Raw genomic sequence first — 23,821 nt, forward strand, 5'->3', positions numbered from 1 at the left:
CAAAATTATGAAAACTAAACAAATGAAAGGATTTTAAGAAAATTCACAAAATGTGACATAAGGATTTCTCTTTTTCTCTCTCTCATGCACCCCTCCCCACACACACACACACCAACCCCTGTTTCACTCTTATAACAAATACGCAGCAACACATTCGTCCATGTTCTATCTATACCTGCATATCTATATTTACTGTATTTCGTAAACCGCTTCCTTATCATCACATGACCAGCATTTCCATTGCGTCACGATGACCTCCTTATTTGATAACGTTTAGTTGTTGAAAGTATTTTGTCATCATTACGGTTGACAAAAGCAACAGTAGCTGGAATGGGATCTACATTCAGGACTGCCACTTGGCTTCAGTAGAAACATTACTGTGTTTGTGTGTGTTTGTGTGCAAAAGGTGGCAGGAAGCTAATGTTTTTTCAACCAAGCTGCAAGGTAAATGGGCGGTGTTAACTGGACCACTTGGGGAAAGAAAATGTTTTCCAAGGAGCTTTTAAAAATTTTGGAGTGGTGATGAACTCGGATGAAAGCGCGGCTGCGGCTCACAAATATTCCAATCGAGCTTTCAAATTTGAGGTACGAGAACAGGGGACAGTTTTTTTTAACGACCGCAAGATGTTTTTGTGACGTCACGCCAGAGACTGGATTATTTGGCCTTTAGACGAATGAGCAATGGCTACAACAGCCCTGACTGGTTTCTCTATGATGAGTCTTCTCAGTCTGGGGTACCTGACCTGGGACCTGAATGGTCAAAATCAGGTTGAAAAAGAGCCAGGTCAGGCTTTTGGAGGGGGGTCTCTTGGTCCAAAGCCTCCTCACATCATCTTCATCATGACAGATGATCAGGGATTCAACGATATCGGCTATCACAGCTCCGATATAAAGACACCGGTGCTGGATAAGCTTGCTGCTGATGGAGTGAAGCTGGAGAATTATTACATCCAGCCCATATGCACTCCATCCCGAAGCCAACTCATCACTGGGAGGTACAGTAGCTCTCTCATAGTCCAGCTTTGATTTCATTAAGTCAAACTGTGGTAGCTTGAAAATGCATATATATATATATATATATATATATATATATATATATATATATATATATATATATATATATATATATAGTACCAATCCCAAACGGACATAATAAAAGTTGCTAATAAACAATTTTAACTTACTGAATTTCTGAACGTGTTGTTATAATGTTGACAAGAGATATCAGTCTGAAAAGAGTGATATTGGACATCTCTTGTCAACATTATAAGTATGTATCAGTATGATACCAAGTACAGATTCCATTGATACTGTTGATAAACAACATTTCCCCCCAAAATATCAATTTTATGTAATTTTAAACAAACCTCGATTCTGGTACAATATTTTCCTTCAAATTTAACGAATTAAATATTAGTTTCTACTCTTCTCATTTTTAATTTCCACTTTGTGATGAAACCAATACTAATATCAGCTGCCATCATGAGTACTGATACCTTCAAATAGGCCATCTATCTGTACTCAGCTATCCCTAATATACATTCTAGAAAATTATTGTCACATGTACAACACGAAACCACACACGCACATATAGTGTTGTGCCGCCCGTGTCTGATTTAATAAACCCTGGAACTATATTTGTAGTGGTGTTGCTCTGCATATTTTCTCCACCAACTCCCAAAGATAGATCATGTAATGTCATCTGCTTTATTTCTAGCTTATCTCCTGGAAAATTGCATAAACCTGACAGAATCAGGGCATACAATGTTCAATGACTCTTTAGAATTCGAACAAGATTGTCAATATGGCCCTTTCTTAGAAACTGAAGATGTTTGGTCAAACTAATATTGGAAGAAACTTGTCTGCCTGAAAGTGTTCCGTTATTGTTCTGCAGGTACCAGATTCACACAGGCCTCCAGCACTCCATCATCCGCCCACGCCAGCCCAACTGTCTCCCCTTCCACCATGTCACGCTCCCCCAGAGACTGCAAGAACTCGGGTACTCCACCCACATGGTGGGCAAGTGGCACCTGGGCTTTTACAAGAAGGAATGCCTGCCAACACGACGTGGCTTTGACACATATTTTGGCTCCCTGACCGGTAGCGTCAACTACTACACCTACAACTCCTGTGATGGTCCAGGCGTTTGTGGGTTTGACCTCCACCAAGGAGAGACAGTAGCCTGGGGTCAGGGGGGGAAATATTCCACCCATTTATACACACAGAAGGTGCGCAAAATCCTGGCAAGGCACGATCCCCACTCTCAGCCACTGTTCATCTACCTTTCCTTTCAAGCCGTTCACGCGCCCCTGCAGTCCCCGCGGGAATATATCTATCCATACCGAGGGCTGGGCAACGTGGCCCGGAGGAAGTACGCTGCCATGGTGTCTGTGGTGGATGAGGCGGTTCAGAATATAACATATGCCCTCCGTAAATATGGCTACTATCAAAATAGCATCATCATCTTTTCTACGGACAATGGCGGACAACCACTGTCCGGCGGCAACAATTGGCCACTTCGGGGACGTAAAGGCACCTACTGGGAAGGTGGAGTCCGAGGCTTGGGATTTGTCCACAGTCCTCTTTTGAGGAGGAAGAGGAGGGTGAGTAAAGCCTTGGTGCACATCACTGACTGGTACCCCACCCTAGTACGCCTTGCAGGTGGCAATGAATCCCTTACTAAAGGGCTGGATGGATATGACGTTTGGGATGCCATCAGTGAGGGAAAGGAGTCTCCTAGGTTTGAGATTCTTCACAACATAGACCCTCTCTATAACCGTGCTCGCCATGGGTCCCCGCAGAAGGGATACGGGATTTGGAATACAGCCATACAGGCCGCAATCCGAGTTGGAGACTGGAAATTGCTGACTGGAGATCCTGGTTATGGAGACTGGACACCACTCCAGGTGCTTCCAAGCTTCCCTAGCAGCTGGTGGAACCTTGAGAAACACGTAGTACCCAAGAAATCGGTATGGCTTTTCAACATCTCCGGAGACCCCTATGAACGTTTTGACCTCTCCGAACAGAGACCAGATGTTGTCAAAGAGTTGATGGCAAGACTGGCGTACTACAACCGTACCGCCATCCCGGTGCGGTACCCACCAGAGGACTCTCGGGCTCACCCCAACCAGAATGGCGGTGCCTGGGGTCCTTGGGTGGGAGACGAGGAAGCGGACAGCTGGGACACATTTTATCCGAAGAAGGATTTGGATTGGAAGAAGAAGAATAATCTCTCTCCAAGCAGATCATTTTTTAAAAGACTTAACACGAGGATCATGTCAAACAGGATATAAATATATGAGTTCAAGAAGCATAAATATTGCAGATTCAATGTTCAATGTTTCCATTATTTGCAGCAGATAGGGATAATGTATAATTGGCCTGAGATACCACAATTTGACAGCAAACCTCTACTATACTCCCCGCACCATACGGCTCACCGTATGATTAGACGCAGTCTTGATTCTAGGCTCTATTTGCTTACTTAATCCATACAAAGGGTGCACCGTATAAACTGCTGCATGCTCAAACATACAATGGGCAACGAAAACGTTCGTGATGTTGTCTGAAGGGATTATCGCTCCCAGTATCAAGTCGAGTCAAATTGTTTATTGTCATGTCCACAGTGTAGAAACAAGTTTCTCTGTGATGAGGTAGTTCTCCTGCGGACACTGAGGTGGTAGATGACTGGGAGAGCAGTGGATTTCTGGTGATCTTGGTTGCCGTCTTGACCACTCTCTGCAGGAGTTGTCATACCACATAGTGATGTCTCCAGGTGAGGTCCTCCCTGATGTGCACGCCCAGGTGTTTAAAACTGCTCACCCTCTCCACTTTCTGACCTTGGATGAACAGTGGCTGATGAATCCTCCTCTCCTTTCACACGTCTACTATCATCTCTTTGGACTTTTCTGTGTTGATATTACGTAGTAGTCTCTGATTGGTTTATTGCTTCTAGCGTACATACTTGGCGTGTTCCTTCCCTTACATCCTTGTGTTTTATCGGGAGATGGTCTGGTTGGGCTTACCAAAGTATTTTATTTTTGTTTTTAAGACTTTTATGTGCGCCATGGTACGGAAAATACAGTAGATCCCTGACACCATTAAGTCACAAGAGACATCTACTGACTACTGTCTAAATCAAATTTCTCATTCCATATCAACATGGTTCCTTGACAAAAAATGTCCCCTATACTGAAAAAGACATTTTATCTTACTGCCATAGGGATGGAAAATTTGATTGAAAATTTATTTATTTATGTATTATGCATTTGAGACAAGTATCAACTGTCCTATGTAGAATTTTGCATTCAAACATCACACAAATTTTGCTCCTGTTCTTCAAAATCCGTCTCATTGCCTTCTTGGGATGAATGCGTTCATTCAACCATAGTATATTGAGTTTTAGATAGTATTTCAATTGCTGCAAGTGTTTCGGCTGTGGACTCTGTTTTGTACTGCAGAACTTTTCACTGTGTGGGAAGACTATGCTACCTCAGTACTGTACCTTTTGTTTTCTGGTAAAATGCGCGTTGATTGTTATGTCTTGTGTGAATGAAGTAGCGATGGACATAAGCCATTATGATACTAAATTATCGTAAAATAATAAAATATAAACTGTATTTTCATGTTCTTTTTGCGATGTTTCTTTCTCAATATATTAACACTTTGAGTACCATTGACATGAAATGACTACCAATGAGCGGCATCGATGACAATTGACAACTATGTTTTTTTATGGGTCTGAGCGGAAAAAAAAAAACAAACATTTGAAAGCCACCAGTTGGTCAGTCAGAACACTTGAAATTGGCTTGCATGTTTTTTTTTTTAAATGACTGGCATTAAAAGAGTTAATATACTGTATATGTATAGTTTCTAGTGTACATAATGACAGATCTATGGTAAGAAGATTGCAAAACAGTAAAATAACACACTATGCTTTTATTAATTTAAACAGTTTGGTGACAAACGTTATTCATTATACGTGTATTTGATGAATCCAATGTACAATAAAACAAACGTTCTTTAAGAATGTGCTTACCTTGTAATTTTTGAAATACATTTCTGGCTCCTCTTCAAAAGTTTAGTTCTAAACAAATACAAATAATGACAAGGATGCTGCCAACAATGTCAAATTGGAGACTTAAACCTACTTATTTGTCAAGTACTTTGACAGTATGGATAGCCAACATTTTCTGGTGACACTGAGAGCATTTAATACAATAATTGCCATGAGTATTATGTAGCTGCTTTGAGAAGTTTAGGGAAAGAGGAAAAATAGAAGCGCATGTGAGATTTGTCAGTTTGATGTAGAATAAATTCATCTTAAAAAGCCCTTTGATAAAGGTTAGAGTGACGCATATACTTTGTGAGAAGAAGCTTGGTTCCCATAGCAGATCAAATTTAGCCTACCACATAAATACAAAGCACCCAGCTAGCACTACTGCCAAAGCTAACAGTAGCAGCAAAGGCGCTAATGTAGGAAGGCATAGCAAAGTTCTGTGTCAATATAAACTCAAGAACATTCAACATTTGAGCAAATCTGCAATGGAAAGGGTAGATTATGTTTTATTTTAATGTTATTTTCTAATTATTTGGCAATTCTCAAAAGAAAGCTGTCCTATTTATTAAGGGTGGGAATTTTTGGCTGTCTCATGATTCGATTCGATTCGATTCAATTTCCATTTTGGGGCCTCCGACTCGATTCAAAATTGATTTTTGATTGAAAACAATTCGATTCAATTACCGGTAACTAAAAATGACTTCTGCTTCAATCCATACAAGTGCAAAGAATCATTATACTATTTTTCTTTTTTTTTTTTTGCAAGACAGAATAACAAAGGAAGATAGTGTATTTTTTTTAGATTTGGATTTGTAAAGAAAATGCCTTGTTCCACAAAAATAGCATGTTGACAACTGCTATTTTATCAGCTAACTATGAACTGTATAGCTTTCATAGTACAAAATAAGATGAAACAAAAAACGTAGAACAAGATACATTGCCATTTCATATTCGAAAATATTATTTTACTCATATATTAATTAATATTATTATATTTTCAAACTGTTGCCCGAATGAAAACTATTGATATTTATAAGTACATTAATGATAAACAAAATATAAATATGAACTTTTTCACATGAGCAGCTAAATTGATACTACGGTTAGTTTACATACATTGTTTTGTATTGATTACAAAGTATTTGCTTTATGTTCTGTATGAATACTTTTTCTTGGTTTGCCCATTTATTTCAATGGTTCATTCCTTAACAGTAAAGTGAAACTATGCTGTCCTCACTGAGATGAGTATAAGCTTAGTCCGAGCTAGACTAAATCATTAAATAGTTTGTTATTCCCCTACTGACAACAACAGAAGGAGCAACTACTAACTGTGTAATTCACTTTTTCCTATGTACTATTTGATCCAATGTCAGTTGTTTTTACCGTTTAATGAAGGTGCTGCTTGGCAGCAGCCTTGAAACTGCTTTTTGATTCAAATCAAGTGACAATCAGCTTCAAAGAAGAAGTGAAACACATTTCTCAACTTCCTTCCTTCTTGATTTACCCGTATCCTGTACAATTACTGATAGTGTTTTTTGAAGTCGCTGCATCAATTTTACATAGAAAGCAGGAATATGGGACAGGCTATCATTCTTCTACTGCTATTTGGTGGAACAACACACGGTAATGTTTCATCAGAAGTAATGCAACAATAATAATGTCTTAGGTTTGATCTTTTTGCTCCTACTTGCAGCTTTCTTTCCTCCAGGTGAATCTAAATGTAACAGCACTCTGGAGAATTCTCATTGCTCCGTCATTCTTGGAGGGTCAATCTATATCCAATTGATGCTCGATGTGAGCGACTATCAACTGCGATGTAAGAAACTGCTCTCCACTGGGCCAACCAGGGTTTTTACGGTGAAAAAAGGAAAGACGACGATACATGAAGCCTTCATGAACAGAACGGAGTTCTTCATTACCAACGGGACTTTAAAAATTTCCAGCGTTGAGAAGACTGACTCGGGGCAATACATAGTGGAAGTCTTTGATCCGAATGGACGCAGCATCAAAACAATTACAGTGGAACTGGATGTTCAGGGTAAGGTGTTTTTCTTTTTTTCATTAAAAAATATCACTTTTGAAACCATCATTTTTTGGAGGTTCCACTAGATTGTCCATCATATCCAGTTGAAGTGATTTATGCCTTCCTCATTTGCATTTTACAGTTATGTTTTCTTGTTTTCTTTTCAGAAAACCTTTTTTCCATCCTGATTCCAGTTTTTTCTGCAGTGGCTGCTTTGATGGTTATTGTGTTCTTGTCTTGTTGTGTGTACAAGAAAAGAAGGCGAAACAGGAGGACAGGTACAACACTCTCACAGACATATTGTACAAGAGAAGTATTCTGAATTTTTTTTTAACTTTCTGGATTTTGTCAAGGTTCCAGTAAATCCAAGAAAAAAAAGATTGCAGTGGAATATTGGAAAACAAGTGATCACGTGGAAGACAATTTTCACCACGGACTAAATTAAACCAGAGTGCAATAATATTTTATGAATAATATTATATTTCTTATTTCAATAGTGTGTTTTGCTTAAAGTTTGAAATGTTTCAGCAGCTATTTACACATTTCGGTTAGTCCGACTAATCAGATTTGTTTGCAACGTTTCATTCTGGCCTTATAGATCTATTAAAAGCATATCAGTTGTGTATGAATTGCTATCTTTAAAATGTGTAACACTATAAACGAGAGCACCAAATATAGTACAGCATATTTTATAAATATTATATTTTAAAAGACAATTCATGACAATGCTGTGTGATTTTTTTTTTTGATAGTTGTATGCAGTGTACAGATTTGAATGTATTAAAAATGTTGGTGATTTTTGATGATCATTTTGGAATAAAATATGAATTGCCACGACTTTTGTTTTTATTGATGGCACATATAATAATTGTCAGTTGTAATATACTGTATGTAAGGCACATAATTACTATAATTGATGGCTGTTGAAATACATGGAGGAGGGGGGGCATCAAAAAATACTGTACCTTACTTTAGGTTCATGTGATGATAATATTGTATCGTGGCATTTATATATATCATTACATCTTTGACTGGCCACACATAATTATTTTTATGAGATTGAAGGTTTGAACACTAGCCGTAATTGCACCCTGAATCAGATTTTGGACATGCCTGTTTTAGTTGGTGCTTTTTTTTTTTTTTAAACCGAAAATGTACTTTTCATTCTTAATATCTTTTCCTCTGACTTGTTTGGAGAGTTCCTTCACAGTTTTGCCAATTATATCTCTTGAAGTGAACTTTTTTTTTTTTTTAAGGCGCTGCATTTTCACTTGTGTGCAATGAACCTCAACATAATGTGAGGCAATATGCAAATAAAGGCATGGCAAGACAAAATAAAAGAATATAACTACAAAACTCGCGTAGGTGTAAGGAAGCCTTTCGGTTTCTCTTTTTGGGATGGAGAAATTCTGTTTGGAAGGCCCAGCCATAAGGTTGATAAAACAAGAAGTAGAACTTCCCTTTTTCCTTTGCAATTAGTACTCAAAGAAAAACAAAAACAAAACTGTTCAACAGTCTCTCTCATTACGTTTGAGGCAGCTGGGTGGGTTGTCGAAGACATGAGAGCTACAGCTGGACTTGTGGTGTGGCTCTTCACACTTTCTCAAGGTAATCTCTCAAATCTCTAATCTTCGAGTAAATATTTACAGAATCATGATTTCAAGTGTTTAGTTTGAAGCTTGTTCATTCCCATTTCTCTTCTAAAATGGTCAATTTTTTGTATCAGTGGCAATTAGGTTAAGGAAAAAATATTCTCAATGCTTGTAGAAAAATTAACAGCAAAAAAGAAAAATAACACAGCAATTCATTTTATCCATCCATCCATCCATCCATCCATCCATCCATCCATCCTTCCATCCATCCATCCATCCTTCCATCCATCCATCCATCCATCCATCCATCCATCCATTCATCCATCCATCCATTCATTTATTCATTTTCTAGATCCACTTATCCTCACAAGGGTCCCAGGTTTGCTAGTGCCTATCCAAGCTAACTCCGGGCAACAGGTGGAGGACACACTGAACTGGTTGCCAGCCAATTGCAAGGCACCTTTTTTTAAACACTGTGAAACCATTGATGTTTTTACTGCAAAAAAAAAAAAATAAAATAAAAAAAAAATATATATATATAAACAGTATATATATATATAAATATATATATATATATATATATATATATATATATATATATATATATATATATATATATATATATATATATATATATATATATATATATATATATATATATATATATATATATATATATATATATATATATATACACAAGATCGGTAAACTGTGCAAATATCAGTAATAATTATTAGAATTACATACTATATTATATTACCCGTAAATATAGTGTTCACTTATTTTTTGTGTTTAATGGTAACCTAAAAAACACCTCGATAAGTGAATTCCATGACGTAGGAACAGCTCGATCACAGCCACAAGCGCATCGCCTGTAAGAGTCATAAAGAGTTGCCAAAAATGTCCTTATAATGCCATGACTGTTTATGAAGAACAGACATGTCCAAATACAGTCCTCAAGAGCCGGTACCTGCACATTTTCTAGGTTTCTTTCCCAGACACACCTGATTCAAATGATCAGGTCTTTAGCAAGCTCACCAGAAGCCTAAGAATGACTATCCATATCATTTAAATCAGGTGTGTCAGGGAAAGAAACCTGGAAAACACGCAGGACAGCGGCTCTCGAGGACCAAGTTGGGACACCCCTGATGCAGAATGACAAGCAGTGGTTTAATTTGAAGCAAAAGTGCCTTCATTTGCGACTGAACAAGACCGAGTATTAACAGGCTGTTTGACTGATTTATCCAACAACTCATTAAAAAACACAGTCTACAATGAAATAATCACCTTTTTTACATTAGAATTTTTTTAAAAGAGCCCTTCATGTGAATGATTGTTAAATTCCTTTTTAGGTGCAGGTGAGCCCTGTGATGGAACAAAAGAAGGAGCTCAGTGTTATGGACCTTTGGCTGGAGAAATAGTCATCCAATTAATGGACCAAGTCCCATTTACAAGATATACCGTGTTCAAAGATGACCTGAAGAGGGGCCGAAGACCTGGACTCAGAGGGAAACAGAGTGAGATTCCTTTTGAACCACCTAAAAGATTTAGCTTCAACCCAAACAATGGGACATTGAAGATAAAAAACCTGATGAGAAGTGACAGTGGAAAATATACTTTTCACATCGATAATCATGGAGGAATCGAGGCTAAGAATCAAACTCTGAAGTTGTTCATTGAAGGTGAATATCTAACTTATTTGTGATCTTTCAATTTTCGTTTGAATTCAATGCAACTAGTACAAGGAGTACACAAAATCAAGATTATATATATATATATATATATATATATATATATATATATATATATATATATATATATATATATATATATATATATATATATTTTTTTTTTTTTTTTTTAAGGGTGCGTACAAGCACAGTGCAGTGGTGGTTAGCACGTCCATTTCACAGTCACCTGTATGAATGACACTATTGCCAAAATGAACAGACCTTTCACGTTATCTTTCAGCTCCCGTCACTGCTGTCCATCTCACCTCAAAGTGTCTGCCCCAGGGGCAACAGCAGGTGTCTTGCTTCTCTGAGGGAGGGGACAATGTTCTATTCAGGTGGAGCTTAAACCAAAGACCACTGCAAAGGCCTGATGACTTCCCAAGACGTAATCAAGCAAGCGACACCATTATCTTGAGACCAAACATCTCAGGACAGCTCGTCTGCTCTGTTAGAAACAACATCAATGAAATCCAAAAACAAGCTAGCATACAAACTTGTGGTGAGAAAGAATCCATTGATCTGAGAACTGTGGTGATGCTAAAGCCACTTTGTTGGTTCTTGATGCTTTTGTTTGTTTGTAGTGTTCATTAACTGCACCTCAAATGGGACTCTCATATCTCAGTGGTTGCCTGAAATTGAAAAAAACCTGTGTGACAATCCCAGCGCAGGAGTCAAGACCTCTCAAAGTAAGAATTAGAAATCAATGTGTCCTAAGATATGTTTAGCTGGTGGATGTACTCTATGTTAACTCATCCAATCCCAAAGACGTATTTTTACGCTTTTCTTTTTTCAAATAGTACACATATTCAGTCCTAGGTACTTATTTATGTTTTAAAAGTTGTGTTTGGCTAAAGAAGCGTCAAAAACCGACTGAATCGAGTACATATAAAAGTAACCTAATCACTAACTTTAAGGACTAAACGATTACTTCAGTACTTTTCTAAAATAAGCATTTACCTACTTTAGTACGTAATTAATTTTGTACCAGCCTTATCCCTTCCTTTAACCAAAAACCCTGGAAAATATATAAATAAGTACCTGGGATTGAATGTCCAGACTTCTGATTTTTTATTTTTTTTTTTAATGTTTCTTTGGGATAGAATTAGTTGAAATAGTAACAAGAAAGCAGCCAATTGTTAATATCTTGAATTACAGTTGAAATGGGATTCATACAGTACTGTATGTCACAGTTTATGCCTATGGGCTCAACACGCTATTCACGCAATGGGTTTGTGCAACAAGGGAAGTTCAGTCATCTCCGGTGTTCCGTCTTAACTGCGCGCGTGCGCAATTGCACACTGCTCTCACGTTCTCACCGCACAAGAAAAGCTACGCTGCGCATAAAACAAAATGCAATATAAACGTAATAAATAATATCGAATATTAAACCTCATCTTATCATATTAATTAGGCCAATAATATTGTTTTCTGTGCAATTTTGCATTGTGTGTGCGAGTGACAAGTGTCCAGCCAATGATACGATAAGTTTCGCTTACACTATTCATCCAATCAAACGCATTGACAGAAACGTTCCCTGCATATACACCCCGAGAATGTTAGCTAGCAAACAACAGTGCGGAGTTAAGAGACACAAATGCTAATCTCTTTTCTTTGCGAAACGAACGAGCAGCGACACATCCATTCACCAAGCCAGAGAAAAAGAAATGCTTGCTCACCTTGGTCCAAAGCCTGCTCAGGGAGTTGCTGCGAATGCTCAGACGCATTACAAATTAAAGGGCTCATCCTCATGTCCCATCATGGATAGTCGTTTTCTTTTGATTGTTTGGTGTAAGTTATTGGTAATAGTGTTTAAGCACAGATTTGTGTGAAGGAACCACCATAGGAATACAGTACACAATGTTTCCTCACCTTTATTAAGCCTTTAGACACCAATTTTGCGTGACAAAACTCTCACCCAGACTCTTTGCTCAAAACAGGTTTGGCGATGATCATCCGTAACAGCGTATATTCAGTGATCATCCTCATAATGATCGGAGTTGTGATATTCCACATACTGAAGAAAAGTGAGAAAAAGACACATGAAGGTAAAATGTTTGTTTGTTTTGGGGGGGGGTGAATTACATTTTCGCTTGCCCTGAGAGGGTTTTCAATTCAGTATGTTACCAAAAAAAAAAAAATCTTTAACAGTTAAGAGTGCAAAATGTCACTAAGTGTGGATACAATGATTATACCTTCTGCCATATGGAACAGCAATTCATAGCTCCACCTGTCGTCATGGTGGACGATTAGATACATAATTTTGTAGTAAATGACCAGTTAAATTATTTTTTTCCTGCAGCACACACACTTCTAGACCAGTTGTGTCAAAAATGTAATCGTGTGGGCGGTGTAGATGTGGTACGAGGGCCTGTTATCGTCATCATCCCACTCACAAACCATTTTTTTATCTGCTTGGTCGGAGCCGGTGCTGAGAGCGCAGAATAAGCAATTAATCTTTAGAAATGCATAAAAAAACAAGCTCGGTAAACTGTGCAAATATTAGTAATATTAATTATAATTGCATACTATATTATTTTTATACATAAATATAGTGTTCACTTGTTTTTGCCAGACCTGATCACACCTATGCAGCAATTTGTGGAATTTCCTTTGACTGTTTTTCAGTGGGCGTGGCATATTCATTTATGTGTACCATATTGTCTTCGCAGGTGAAGACCAGGAATTAATTTATGTCAATGCAACAAGGGAAGTAGATGCAAGACAGGGAAAAGAAAGACTTTCTCCAAGTTATGTTTTCAGAGCTTGAAAATGAAGACAATGAATTGTAATGCCCTTTGAGAATTTGTTTGTCTTGATCAAGTTTGATATTGTTTTCCTGAAATGCTGTTACATTTGTGCTCAAAATGACAAACAAAAGACTTTCTAAAAAGTGTTTATTTACACTATAAAATTTCTTTGTGCATATTTTTCCCAGAGGGAGACATAGTTTAAATGTGAGTGTGCATTTCAAGCGATTGCTTTCAACATAAGTTCTTATTAGACTGCATGAGTTTCTATTTATTAGGAATGGCTCAAAGTCACCTCTTCATATTCGATACCAAAACTTCAGCCTTGAGCGTCAACTTTTTTTCGGTCACTCTACATTTTTTTGATGCGCTTTGCTTTATGGTGACATTAGACATCCCTCACTATACTCTTTGACATCACGATAAGTGAGGACATGGCAGGATTATGTGAATACATTAATTTATTGCCCAAAATAAACAACTTTGTTGCATCAAATAAATGATCAGCTCTTTTCAAGTCATCCCTGTAATGTGCTGATGTACAAGTCATTGCTGTTTGTTACATTGAATATGTATCTCTAAAGATGTTGCGATGTCCTACTGTGTGAATAGTCTTTGAATGCAATGCACCTAAAGTCAATTTCTGAAATGGAGTGCAGTACTACTTTTACTATCTTTCTTTTTTCTTGCAAAGCCTTGATTATAAAACTGAAATTCAACCAACACTAAAAAGCATTCTTCACGTTTTGAAATGAAAACAAGGATGGGGGCAAAAATACTGCAATTTACTTTGTGCGGTTAATATTGTGATAATATCATCGTGATTTTCATTTTTCATCTCTATCGGTTAATTCCTCTTGATACTCAATTTCTTGAAAACAGCCTCAGTGTTTTTGTAGGCACACACTTGTTTTATATGTTTATGATGACAACATATTCTGATTTTCCCCAAGTCCTTGAAGCAACTTCCACAAATCAATTTTAAGGCAGAGACTAAAGGTCGTCAGAAATTTGAACAGGCTGCATTTGTTTTAAATTTGATTAAGCGAAAACTTTCTTTTGATTATCAATAACTTTCCCCCTCCCTGACTTGTAAGGAGAGTTCTTTTAATGTTCTGCCAATGGCAGCTGTTGAATTGAGTCCTTTTTTTTTTAAATTTTAAATGAAAGTATGGGACTGTGTTTTAAATGGCAACAATACAACTCGCGTCGGTGTAAAGACGCTCTTCGGTTTCTCCTTTTGAGATGGAGAAATTCTAGTTTGAAAGCCTATAGTCTTAAGGTTGATAAAACAAGAAGTAGAACTTCCCTTTTCCACTGCAATCAGTATTTAAAAAAAAAAAAAAAAACACTTTTCAACAGTCTCTCACATCATGTTCGGGGCAGCTGGGTGAGTTGTAAAAGCATGAGAGCTATAGCCGGACTCGTGGTGTGGCTCTCCACTCTTTCTCAAGGTAAGACCTTAAATCTCAAATCTTAAGGCAAATATTTACAGCAATCATGAATTCAGGTGTTTAACTTGTTCATTTCCATTTCTCCTCTAAAATTGCAAAACATTTTTTGGATCAGTTGCAATTAGGTTGAAGAAAAAAAAATAACTACGCTTATAGATTTAAAAACACACAAAAAAAAAACAAAATAAAAAAAACAACCAGAAAAATAACACAGCAATTGAGTTTTACTGACTGTAAAGTCATAAATGCCCAGTTACATGTATGTGAAATGATGATCCCAAGCTCTCTTTTCTACAATACCAGCAATTGACTTTTTTTTTTTTTTACATTACCAAATAAATAAATAATACTAAACCGGCAAACTGTGCATGTATTAGTGTTCATTTATTATTATGATATCATATTATTATTATGATACATATATGGCAAAGTTCCCTAGTTTGTCATGGTTAACGCCCACGTTAAGTGCCTTCCATGAAGTGGGAACAGCTCACACACAGCCACAAGCACGCGCCTGTAAGTCATAATGAGTTGTCGCCAAAATGCCCTGACATAATGCCATGGCTCATCGATGCAGAATGACGAACAGTGGCTTAACATTAATCAAAAGTACCGTCATTTGCAGCTGAATAAGCCCGAGTATTAACAGTCTGTTTGACTGCTTCAGACTTTGTTAGGACTGAGCCTAGGAGCGTTATTGCACTAAATCGGGTAGGCACTGCTGTTAATTAAATACTGTATACATAAGAGCGAGAGAGAGAGATTATTATTACTATTAATAATTATGTATTAATGATAATAAAGATTATTATGTATGAATTGTCCTGTTAACAAACACTGAGTCTCCCATTTTTGAATTCTTTTGTAGGTACCAGCAAGCCCTGTGATGGAAGAAAAGATGGAGCTCAGTGTTACGGACCATTGACTGGATTAATAGTCCTCCATTTGATGGACAAAATCCCATTTAGATATAGCTTGATAAAAGACCGAAACATTTTATTCAGAGCGAAAGAGAAAGAAATTCGTCTTGGACCACCCAAAAGATTTCTCTTCAACCCAAACAATGGGATGTTGGAGATCGAAAACCTGATGAGAACTGACAGTGGAAACTATACTCTTCAAATGTTTGACAACAAGGGAGTTGAAATTGGGGTTCGAACACTGCAGTTGTTCATTGAAGGTGAATACCTAACATATTTGTGATCTTTTAATTTCATTTGTATTCAATGTAACTAGAGGTCTGATAAAAATGACATGATCTGTATGAATGAGTATTGCCAAAATGAACAGGCTGTTCACATTTGTTCACGTTATATTTCAGCTCCCATCACTGCTGTCCGTCTCACCTCAAAGTGTTTGTCCCAAGGAGAGCAGCTGGTGTCTTGCTACTCTAAGGGAGGGGACAATCGTCAATACAGGTGGAGCTTCAACCAAAAACCACTGCAGGACCATGATCACTTCCCAGGACGTACTCAAGCAGCCAACGTCATCATCCTGAGACCACACGTCTCAGGACAGCTCGTCTGCTCTGCTAGAAACAACGTCAGTGAAGTCCAAAAACAAGCTAACATACAATTTTGTGGTGAGAAAGAATCCACTGATCTGAGAACTACGCTGATGCTAAAGCCACTTTGTTGGTTCTTGATGCTTTTGTTTGTTTGTAGTGTTTATTAACTGCACCTCAAATGGGACTCTCATTTCTGAGTGGTTGCCTGAAATTGAACAAAATATGTGTGACAATCCCAGCGCAGGAGTCAAGACCTCTCAAAGTAAGAATTACAAGTCAATGTGTCCTAAGGTTGTTTAGCTGGTGGATAGAATTAGTTGAAATAGTAACAAGAAAGCAGCCAATTGTTAATATCTTGAATTACAGTTCAAATGGGATTCATTCAGTACTGTATGTCACAGTTTATGCCTATGGACTCAACACACTATTCACGCAATGGGTTTGTGCAAGAAGGGAAGTTCAGTCATGTCCAGTGTTCCCTCTGCGCGCGTGCGCAATTGCACACTGTTCTCATGTTCTCAGCGCACAAGAAAAGCTACGCTGCTCATAAAACAAAATGCAATATAAACGTAATAAATAATATCTAATATTAAACCTCTTCCTATCATATTATTAGACCAATATTATTGTTTTCTGTACAATTTTGCATTGTGTGTGCGAGTGACAAGTGTCCAGCCAATGATACAATAAGTTTCATTATCGTATTCAACTATTCATCCAATCAAACGCATTGACAGAAACGTTCCCTGCATATACACCCCGAGAATGTTAGCTAGCAAACAACAGTGCGGAGTTAAGAGACACAAATGCTAATCTCTTTTCTTTGCGAAACGAACGAGCAGCGACACATCCATTCACCAAGCCAAAGAAAAAGAAATGCTTGCTCACCTTGGTCCAAAGCCTGCTCAGGGAGTTGCTGCGAATGCTCAGACGCATTACAAATTAAAGGGCTCATCCTCATGTCCCATCATGGATAGTCGTTTTCTTTTGATTGTTTAGTGTAGGTTAGTGTTAATAATATTTAAGTACACTTTTGTGTAAAGGAACCGCCACAGGAATACAGTAGAGTCTACTGTATTCCTATGGCGGTTCCTTCACTACTGAGTAGACAATGATTCCTCACCCTTTTTAAGCCTTTAGACACCAATTTTGCATGACAAACTCTCACCCTTAGAAATATACCTCTTTTATCAAAACAGGGTTGGTGATGATAATCCGTAACAGCGTATTGTCAGTGAGCATCCTCATAATGATAGGAGTTGTGATGTTCTACACACTGAAGAAAAGAAAGAAAAAGAGACATGAAGGTAAAAGGTTATTTTGCTTGTTTAGTTTTTGGTGGAATGAATTACATTTTCGCTTGCCCTGAGAGGGTTTTAAATTTAGTGTGATGCAAAAAAGATTTTAAAACAATTAAGGGTGCAAATGTCACTAAATGTGGATACAATGGTTGGACAATGAGACATGCATTTTTTTTTTTTTATTTCCATGAAATTTTGTCAATTAAAAAAAAATATTTCTGTAAATCAGCATTAAATCAAAAAAGTAGTTCCTCCATTGTATGCGTGCCATGTTGTCTTCACAGGTGAAGAAGACCAGGAATTGACCTATGTCAATACAATAAGGGAAGTAGATGCAAGAGAAAGAAGAGAAAGACTTTCGCCAAGTTCTGTTTACAGAGCTTGAAGATGAAGACAAGGAACATGTTTTTTTCAATACACAGTGGTGTGAAGAAATGTTTTGTCCCTACTAAGTTATTTTTTCTGTACATTTGACACGCTTAAGTGTTTCCCATCATCAAATTTCGGAACTTGTCAAAGACAACACAAAAAGCCCACAAAACAGTTACATGGTTTTCATCATTAATGGAGAAAAAAAAAAAACGTGCCTGAACACATGGTGTGAGTTATTAAAATGATGAAATTACGGTACTTTTAGACCCATTTCTTCATTGTATATCGAATGACATACTATCGCGGTTATGGGGGGCACCTCCCATCTAACTCATGGACATCCTCTCCTACCTGCTGTCATTTGCTCAAACATCCCCGTTACTCTTCCACGGGTAGTCATCTTCAGACCCGTCCAATTTGTTTGAAATGGAGGTCTTCGGAAATGATTTGCCGATCATTTTACTTGGGATGTTCTTTACCTAAATGACGACTGTTGTGCGATAAGAGCGTGGAAGGTTGCCCTTCTCTGCGGTTATAAGTCGATCCCCTCATATAGGGGTTGAAAATGAGGGGAAAAAATCAATTTACACTCGGAGAGGTACCGTAATAAGAATACAGTGCTGTATTCATTTGTTCACCGTTATACCAGAAGAGGGAGCCATGGTATAATTGTGAAATGTGTGTGAAAGTGCATAAACAGTATAACATAAACAATATTCATTATTTTTAGGACTGAGCATGTAGTTCAAATTCAGAACACACAAAAAATTGATGTATATTACATGCCTCATATGCCAAGAGACTAATATACGCAAATGATTTCCAACCAGTCCATTGTCTGAGCATGTAACAAACATTAAGTCCTAATTATTTTAACTTGTGCGGGTATTTGAAAATCCATTTCGCTTTTATAAAAGCCTGGAAGCTGCAAAGATAATGTGCCGTTATTTTCACTGATGACACAATTTGACTGGTTATTATGAAGCAACAGCACACAATCATTTGGCCTCTAATACAGTACTTTGTTCTTGTACAGTATCTCAACATCACTTCATGTCCCCTTTGAATGAGCGTGAGCCAGATCTTGTCCTTGTTACAAATATTCATGTTAGCATGTTCTTCAAGTAACATTAAAAAGAAATCTCGGCGTGTTTTAGGACAGTTGGGATAGCTTTTCCTCAAACCTTTGGCGTTACATAAGCATCAGCTTGGAAGTTACAACCATACACAAAACAATTGAATGCACAGGTATGTTTATTTCACCATACAGTGTCTTGCGGAAGTATTCATCCCCTCCCGAGGAAAATGGATGATTTGGATTTCTTTTTCGGGTTGTATGTAGCAACTGTGACTCAAGTCTACATTGAGGAGCTTTTCGATTTCTACTTCAATCGTAAGGTTCATAAAACAAGAAGTAGAACTTCCATTTCCTCTCTGTAATCAGTATAAAGCAAAAAAGCAAAAACATTTCAACACTCTAACATCCCATTAAAGGGAGCTGGGTGGGTCGTTTAAGATATGAGAGCTACAGCTGGACTCTTGGTTTGGCTCTTCACAGTTTCTCAAGGTAAGCGCTTTAATTTCTTGCAGGAAATATTTACAGCAATCTTGAAATTATGTTTTTACCCTGAAACATATTCACCTCATTTACATTTCTCTTCCAAATTTGTCAATCAGTTTGTAACAGTAGCAATAGGTTGGAGAATGCTTTTTTATGGTTACAATGAAATAACACAGCAATTAATTTGAACTGAATGTAAAATAAATATATGGCAATGAAATAATTCATACGTTATGAAGTATATATTTAATTCTCAGTCACACATAGCATTCAACGTGAAATGCGATGATGGCAGTTACAGCTGATATTTTGTTTTGGTTGGTACGCTTGTTGCATTTCAACATGGTGGGTACGGTGGTGGAAGATTGTGGACCCAAATGCATGGAAGCCGGAGGCAATGTGCTTTCAAAAATACTAATTTAATATGAAGATGAACAAAAGAGGAATACTGCATACAAAGTAAACAAAAACTTAGAAATAAACTACCTACGAAAAGACACGAATGACTCGCAGGAACACAGTATTAGAACTCATGCAGAACAACTTCGACAATCACCTGACAAGAACCAAAATGAAACAGGAAACTAATTACACTCAAAACTAACGAGACAACAAGTAGCACCTGAACGGGACACAATAGGAAAAGGCACCTGATTGGCCAACACAAAGGGAGCAGTTTAAGGAAGACACTTGGACGCAATAACACTGTTGGGATGCTGACACAAGAGGAACAGAAACATGAACTAACTATGAACATGAACAAAAGACCAAACAACACAGAATGTGAAAAGACAAAGACCAACAAAAACCCAGAGCAGAAAAGAACAGAAGACTACAACACAAACAAAAAATACAAAACACCCCAGAACATGACAGAGTAAGATCTCTTTTCAAAAACATTACAAATCAAAAACTTAGCTGCAATCTCTGCAAACAATGTTGTCCCATCAAGCAATAGATTTCAACAATGCAATGCAATTCAAAACAAAGTTGAGTCGATACAAAGGCCTATCATTTTTTTATTTTTTTTTAATTTGGCTTTTCGGAATAGAGTTCCTCATGTGAATAATTGTTAAATTCTCCTCTAGGTGCATCCAAGCCTTGCGATGCCAGGAAACAAGGAGCTCAGTGTTATGGTCCACTGGCTGGAGAAATAGTCCTCCATTTGATGGACAGAGTCCCTTTTAGTTTTACCTTGAAGAAAAACAAGTACGCTTTTCTCAAGTGGAGAAATGCATTTATTCTTTATGGACCCCCTCTAAGATTTAGCTTCACCCCACACAATGGAATGCTGAAGATAGAAAACCTGATGACAAGTGATCATGGAAAATACACCCTTCTAATCGATGATCATACCGGAATCGAGAGTTATAGAGGAACACTGCAATTGTTCATCGAAGGTGAATATCTGACACATTTGTGATCTTGTAATTTCATCTGTAATTAGTACAGAGGAAGCAAAAATCGAGATGAATAATCAATATCAAAATAAATGCTGCATACAGTCACAGTGCAACAGCCTAGAGGTATTGATTTCACATCTCTACTATGAATGACGGTGGCCCCTATGAATGTCTTTTCATCATTTTATGCCAACATTAATAGTTCTGTTTGCATGTTTCTTTCAGCTCCTGTCACTTCTGTGGATTTCCTCCACAAATGTATGTCCACGGGACAGCAGAAAGTTTCTTGCCATCCTAAAGGAGGGGACAATCTTCAATACATGTGGACCTTAAACCAAAAACCATTGCAAGATTCTGATATCCTCTTAAGAAATGAGCAAGCAAATGACATCATCCTAAAACCACACGTCACTGGACAGCTAGTCTGCTCTATTAGAAACAATGTCAGTGAAATCCTAAAGGAGGTTAGCCTGTCTTGTGGTGGAGGAACAAATACATGTAAGAATTATTTTCTCGGTCACTCTAAAGATTGTTGATTATTGATGCACTTTGCCATTTGGTGACATCCAAGACACCACAGTGTACATGTTATCTTTACTATCTTTTTTTTCTTGCAAATCCTTGCATATAAAACTGAAAATCAACCGTTGTTTTCTTCAAGTTCTGTCACTTGCGCCGCGTATACAATGTGTGCATCTTACAAGGATACAAATGCTTTCAGGTGAACGAACTACATTGGCAAAAAGATGTTTGAAGTTTAAAACAAGTCAATCTGGTGATACAATGCTCGCTAGCATGTCACGTCCAGTGACGTTGAGGATAGGATCCGATTGGTCCGATACCAATTGGTTTGGATTAGGTTGGGGTCGGCCCTTGGACCGTCCCTACTTTTTACATAGGATTTTGTGTAAAGAGCCTCTGCACAACCACAATAATGAGGTAATAATTTTACATTAGAAAACTGTCAGGGGATCACCATAGCAGGGCAATGCCTTCACTTGGCGTTTCTTCACCAACATTGCTGTCATCGAATGGCCTTGGATGCGTATAAAAACAACAATTTTCACAATTTTGGGAGTGAATGTTTTACGTTATGATATAAAGTTCCTCTCTCATATGTCTTCTCCATGTAACCTTCAAAATATTTGGGTTTCACCATAACAGATTGTGGCTTGATAATCCGTAACACCGTTTTGCCTGTGATTATTCTCCTAATGGTCGGAGTGGTGATCTTCTACACTGTGAAGAAAAGGAAGAACAAGAGGCATGAAGGTAAATTGTTTTTAAAGATTAAACCTGTTGTTTGTTGGGCAATGAATGGCAGCACATTGTACAAGCCGTTGTTTTTAGTGCTCGTCAATATTGGGGCCCAGATGACTTTGCGTAAGAGGCATTCCAAACTTTGGAATGGTCATCAGACACTCATAGGACACACGGTTCAAAAAAAAAAAAAATTAAAAGGTTGGCAGTCCTTTGCCACCAATGGATTGTCCATCCATGGAACGGCAGATGACGGAAAACCTTACAAAAATAAATACACACATAAAAAAGCATGAAAAAACACTACAAGGCTTAACATTACTATGCAGTGTCAAAACAAGTAGAGGTTCAAAATTGCACCATGTGTTCATTCCTCAATGTCTCTGCAGTTGAGGAGGACCAGGAATTGACCTATGTCAATACAAGAGAAGTGGATGCAAGACGGAGGAGAGAATGACTATCGCCAAGTTCTGTTTTCAGAGTTTAGAAGATGAAAAACATGTTTTTCGTGAACCAAGCAAGTGGTGGGAATAAGTGTATGCTCCTTCTTTTTGTTTTTGTTTTGCTTTTGTTCTGAACATTTGTCACACTTAAATGTTTCCCAATATCAAATTTTAGTATTAGTCAAAGACACCACAAGAAAACACAAAACACAGTTTTTAAATGGTTTTCATTTTTAAGGGAGGGAAAATAAAAAGCCAAGTACTCGTACGACTGAAATCCTTCATTTTGTTGTCATAAATTGCCAGCTGATGCATTTTGTACCGTGTTGCAAAACCTGCATTGAGTTACACACTGATAGCCAAACAAGATCCCTCAGGATTTTGCGGGAGTATAATTCTTAGTTCTATCGATCACAGCAAACAAGCTGAGTAAGAAAAGCAGCCCCAGAACACCATGCTAACAACAATATTTTTTCTTTTACCTCATGGCATTTTTTTTTAGTCCTCGTTGTTTGTCACCTTGGCGGGTGGGAGATTACGTGTAAATATATGTCAATTGTGGGCTTGTAATGCCATTCATGCTTTGATCAAGTTTGGTATTATTTTCCTGAAATGTTGTTCCGTTCATGCCCAAAATAACAAGCAACTTACTTTGTAAAAGTACAGTACATTTATTTACGGTACTGTATTTGTTTGTACACCGTTTTACCAGAAGAGGGGGCCATAATATAATCGTGAGCATGTGAGGGAACGTGCATTCCCAGCAGTGTACAATAAAATGCATTACTTTTGTGCACTGAACAATTGATGCAAATTCAGGACACACATAAAAATAAAAAATATGTATTTCAAAGGCTCATATGAATGACCGATAGACAATGATTTCCAACCAATTCATTGTCTGAGCAAATCATAAACCTTGAGGTCTTTCTGTGTATTAAAGCCAAAAAAACAGCAAACATAATGTGCAGATTTTTTAATTGATAAAGTAATTTGAGATTCACTTTATTTTGAAGCAAGGGCACACAATTTTTTAAACTCTATAACTTCTGTATTCTTGTATTTCTAAACCACATCATGTCACCTTTGAGTTTGCGTTATGATGATCTAGTCCTTGTTCCATATTGAATTTTCATTTGATAACAACGGCTTTGATAGCGCTCCCGAGGACGATCAAAGATTTTTTTTTCTTTTTTCATTGTTTGGGTCGTATATTGCAACCATGCGTGCCTGCGGAAAAAGAAGCTCCTCAGTTTCTCCTTGTGAGCTGGAGGGATTCCGGGGCCAAGGCCTTCAGTCTTAAGGTTGATAAAACAAGAAGTGGAACTTCCCTTTCCTCTCTGTAATCAGTATAAAACAAAAAAAT

General features: G+C 37.5%; 6 protein-coding genes across 8 annotated transcripts in view; all 6 read left to right on the forward strand.

The window, feature by feature from the left end:
- The first annotated feature begins 361 nt into the window (after window positions 1–361).
- Window positions 362–4,988, forward strand: LOC148413923 (arylsulfatase I-like). Its single transcript, XM_088431577.1, has 2 exons — window positions 362–995; window positions 1,895–4,988. Exons 1-2 carry the CDS (start codon window positions 682–684, stop codon window positions 3,291–3,293), a joined length of 1,713 nt encoding a protein of 570 aa, XP_088287703.1. The 5' UTR covers window positions 362–681; the 3' UTR covers window positions 3,294–4,988.
- Window positions 4,989–6,536: 1,548 nt separating this feature from the next.
- Window positions 6,537–7,853, forward strand: LOC148413924 (uncharacterized). Its single transcript, XM_088431608.1, has 4 exons — window positions 6,537–6,682; window positions 6,753–7,097; window positions 7,250–7,360; window positions 7,436–7,853. Exons 1-4 carry the CDS (start codon window positions 6,634–6,636, stop codon window positions 7,525–7,527), a joined length of 597 nt encoding a protein of 198 aa, XP_088287734.1. The 5' UTR covers window positions 6,537–6,633; the 3' UTR covers window positions 7,528–7,853.
- Window positions 7,854–8,620: 767 nt separating this feature from the next.
- On the forward strand, window positions 8,621–13,611 carry LOC148413925 (uncharacterized). 2 transcript variants are annotated; one of them, XM_088431604.1, is made up of 6 exons: window positions 8,621–8,690; window positions 10,027–10,356; window positions 10,646–10,906; window positions 10,989–11,093; window positions 12,345–12,452; window positions 13,077–13,611. In XM_088431604.1, exons 1-6 carry the CDS (start codon window positions 8,642–8,644, stop codon window positions 13,172–13,174), a joined length of 951 nt encoding a protein of 316 aa, XP_088287730.1. In that variant the 5' UTR covers window positions 8,621–8,641; the 3' UTR covers window positions 13,175–13,611. The 2 variants fall into 2 exon arrangements, with proteins under 2 accessions (XP_088287730.1, XP_088287731.1); XM_088431605.1 differs by having other exon boundaries at window positions 10,027–10,191.
- A 921-nt stretch (window positions 13,612–14,532) lies between these two features.
- LOC148413926 (uncharacterized) lies at window positions 14,533–18,004 on the forward strand. The gene is made up of 6 exons (XM_088431607.1): window positions 14,533–14,608; window positions 15,477–15,788; window positions 15,930–16,190; window positions 16,273–16,377; window positions 17,315–17,422; window positions 17,701–18,004. Exons 1-6 carry the CDS (start codon window positions 14,560–14,562, stop codon window positions 17,799–17,801), a joined length of 936 nt encoding a protein of 311 aa, XP_088287733.1. The 5' UTR covers window positions 14,533–14,559; the 3' UTR covers window positions 17,802–18,004.
- Window positions 18,005–19,275: 1,271 nt separating this feature from the next.
- Window positions 19,276–23,171, forward strand: LOC148413927 (uncharacterized). The gene is made up of 5 exons (XM_088432247.1): window positions 19,276–19,355; window positions 20,438–20,749; window positions 20,978–21,250; window positions 21,917–22,024; window positions 22,402–23,171. The coding sequence occupies exons 1-5, from the start codon at window positions 19,307–19,309 to the stop codon at window positions 22,467–22,469; spliced, it is 810 nt and encodes a 269-aa protein (XP_088288373.1). The 5' UTR covers window positions 19,276–19,306; the 3' UTR covers window positions 22,470–23,171.
- A 465-nt stretch (window positions 23,172–23,636) lies between these two features.
- Window positions 23,637–23,821, forward strand: part of LOC148413928 (T-cell surface antigen CD2-like) — a 3,979-nt gene continuing 3,794 nt past the window's right edge. The window contains exon 1 of one of the 2 annotated variants that reach the window (XM_088432245.1): window positions 23,637–23,821. This exon is cut by the window's right edge and continues 109 nt beyond it. The gene's annotated coding sequence lies outside the window, so the exon portion shown is untranslated. The other variant, XM_088432246.1, reaches the window with a different exon arrangement.

Source organism: Hippichthys cyanospilos, chromosome 13 (assembly GCF_059441005.1).
Source record: "Hippichthys cyanospilos isolate Australia breed blue-spotted pipefish chromosome 13, RoL_Hcya_1.0, whole genome shotgun sequence".
NCBI lineage: Eukaryota > Metazoa > Chordata > Actinopteri > Syngnathiformes > Syngnathidae > Hippichthys > Hippichthys cyanospilos.

Bases quoted from the DNA above. Each gene is read 5' to 3' on its own strand.
- LOC148413923 (XM_088431577.1), top strand. From the start codon at position 682: ATGGCTACAACAGCCCTGACTGGTTTCTCTATGATGAGTCTTCTCAGT. The intron at 996-1,894 runs GTACAGTAGCTC...ATTGTTCTGCAG, and splicing joins AGCCAACTCATCACTGGGAG to GTACCAGATTCACACAGGCC.
- LOC148413925 (XM_088431604.1), top strand. From the start codon at position 8,642: ATGAGAGCTACAGCTGGACTTGTGGTGTGGCTCTTCACACTTTCTCAA. The intron at 10,357-10,645 runs GTGAATATCTAA...GTTATCTTTCAG, and splicing joins TCTGAAGTTGTTCATTGAAG to CTCCCGTCACTGCTGTCCAT. The intron at 10,907-10,988 runs GTGAGAAAGAAT...GTTTGTTTGTAG, and splicing joins AGCTAGCATACAAACTTGTG to TGTTCATTAACTGCACCTCA.
- LOC148413926 (XM_088431607.1), top strand. From the start codon at position 14,560: ATGAGAGCTATAGCCGGACTCGTGGTGTGGCTCTCCACTCTTTCTCAA. The intron at 14,609-15,476 runs GTAAGACCTTAA...ATTCTTTTGTAG, and splicing joins GCTCTCCACTCTTTCTCAAG to GTACCAGCAAGCCCTGTGAT. The intron at 15,789-15,929 runs GTGAATACCTAA...GTTATATTTCAG, and splicing joins ACTGCAGTTGTTCATTGAAG to CTCCCATCACTGCTGTCCGT.
- LOC148413924 (XM_088431608.1), top strand. From the start codon at position 6,634: ATGGGACAGGCTATCATTCTTCTACTGCTATTTGGTGGAACAACACAC. The intron at 6,683-6,752 runs GTAATGTTTCAT...TCCTACTTGCAG, and splicing joins ATTTGGTGGAACAACACACG to CTTTCTTTCCTCCAGGTGAA. The intron at 7,361-7,435 runs GTACAACACTCT...GATTTTGTCAAG, and splicing joins AAGGCGAAACAGGAGGACAG to GTTCCAGTAAATCCAAGAAA.
- LOC148413927 (XM_088432247.1), top strand. From the start codon at position 19,307: ATGAGAGCTACAGCTGGACTCTTGGTTTGGCTCTTCACAGTTTCTCAA. The intron at 21,251-21,916 runs GTAAGAATTATT...TCACCATAACAG, and splicing joins TGGTGGAGGAACAAATACAT to ATTGTGGCTTGATAATCCGT. The intron at 22,025-22,401 runs GTAAATTGTTTT...ATGTCTCTGCAG, and splicing joins GAAGAACAAGAGGCATGAAG to TTGAGGAGGACCAGGAATTG.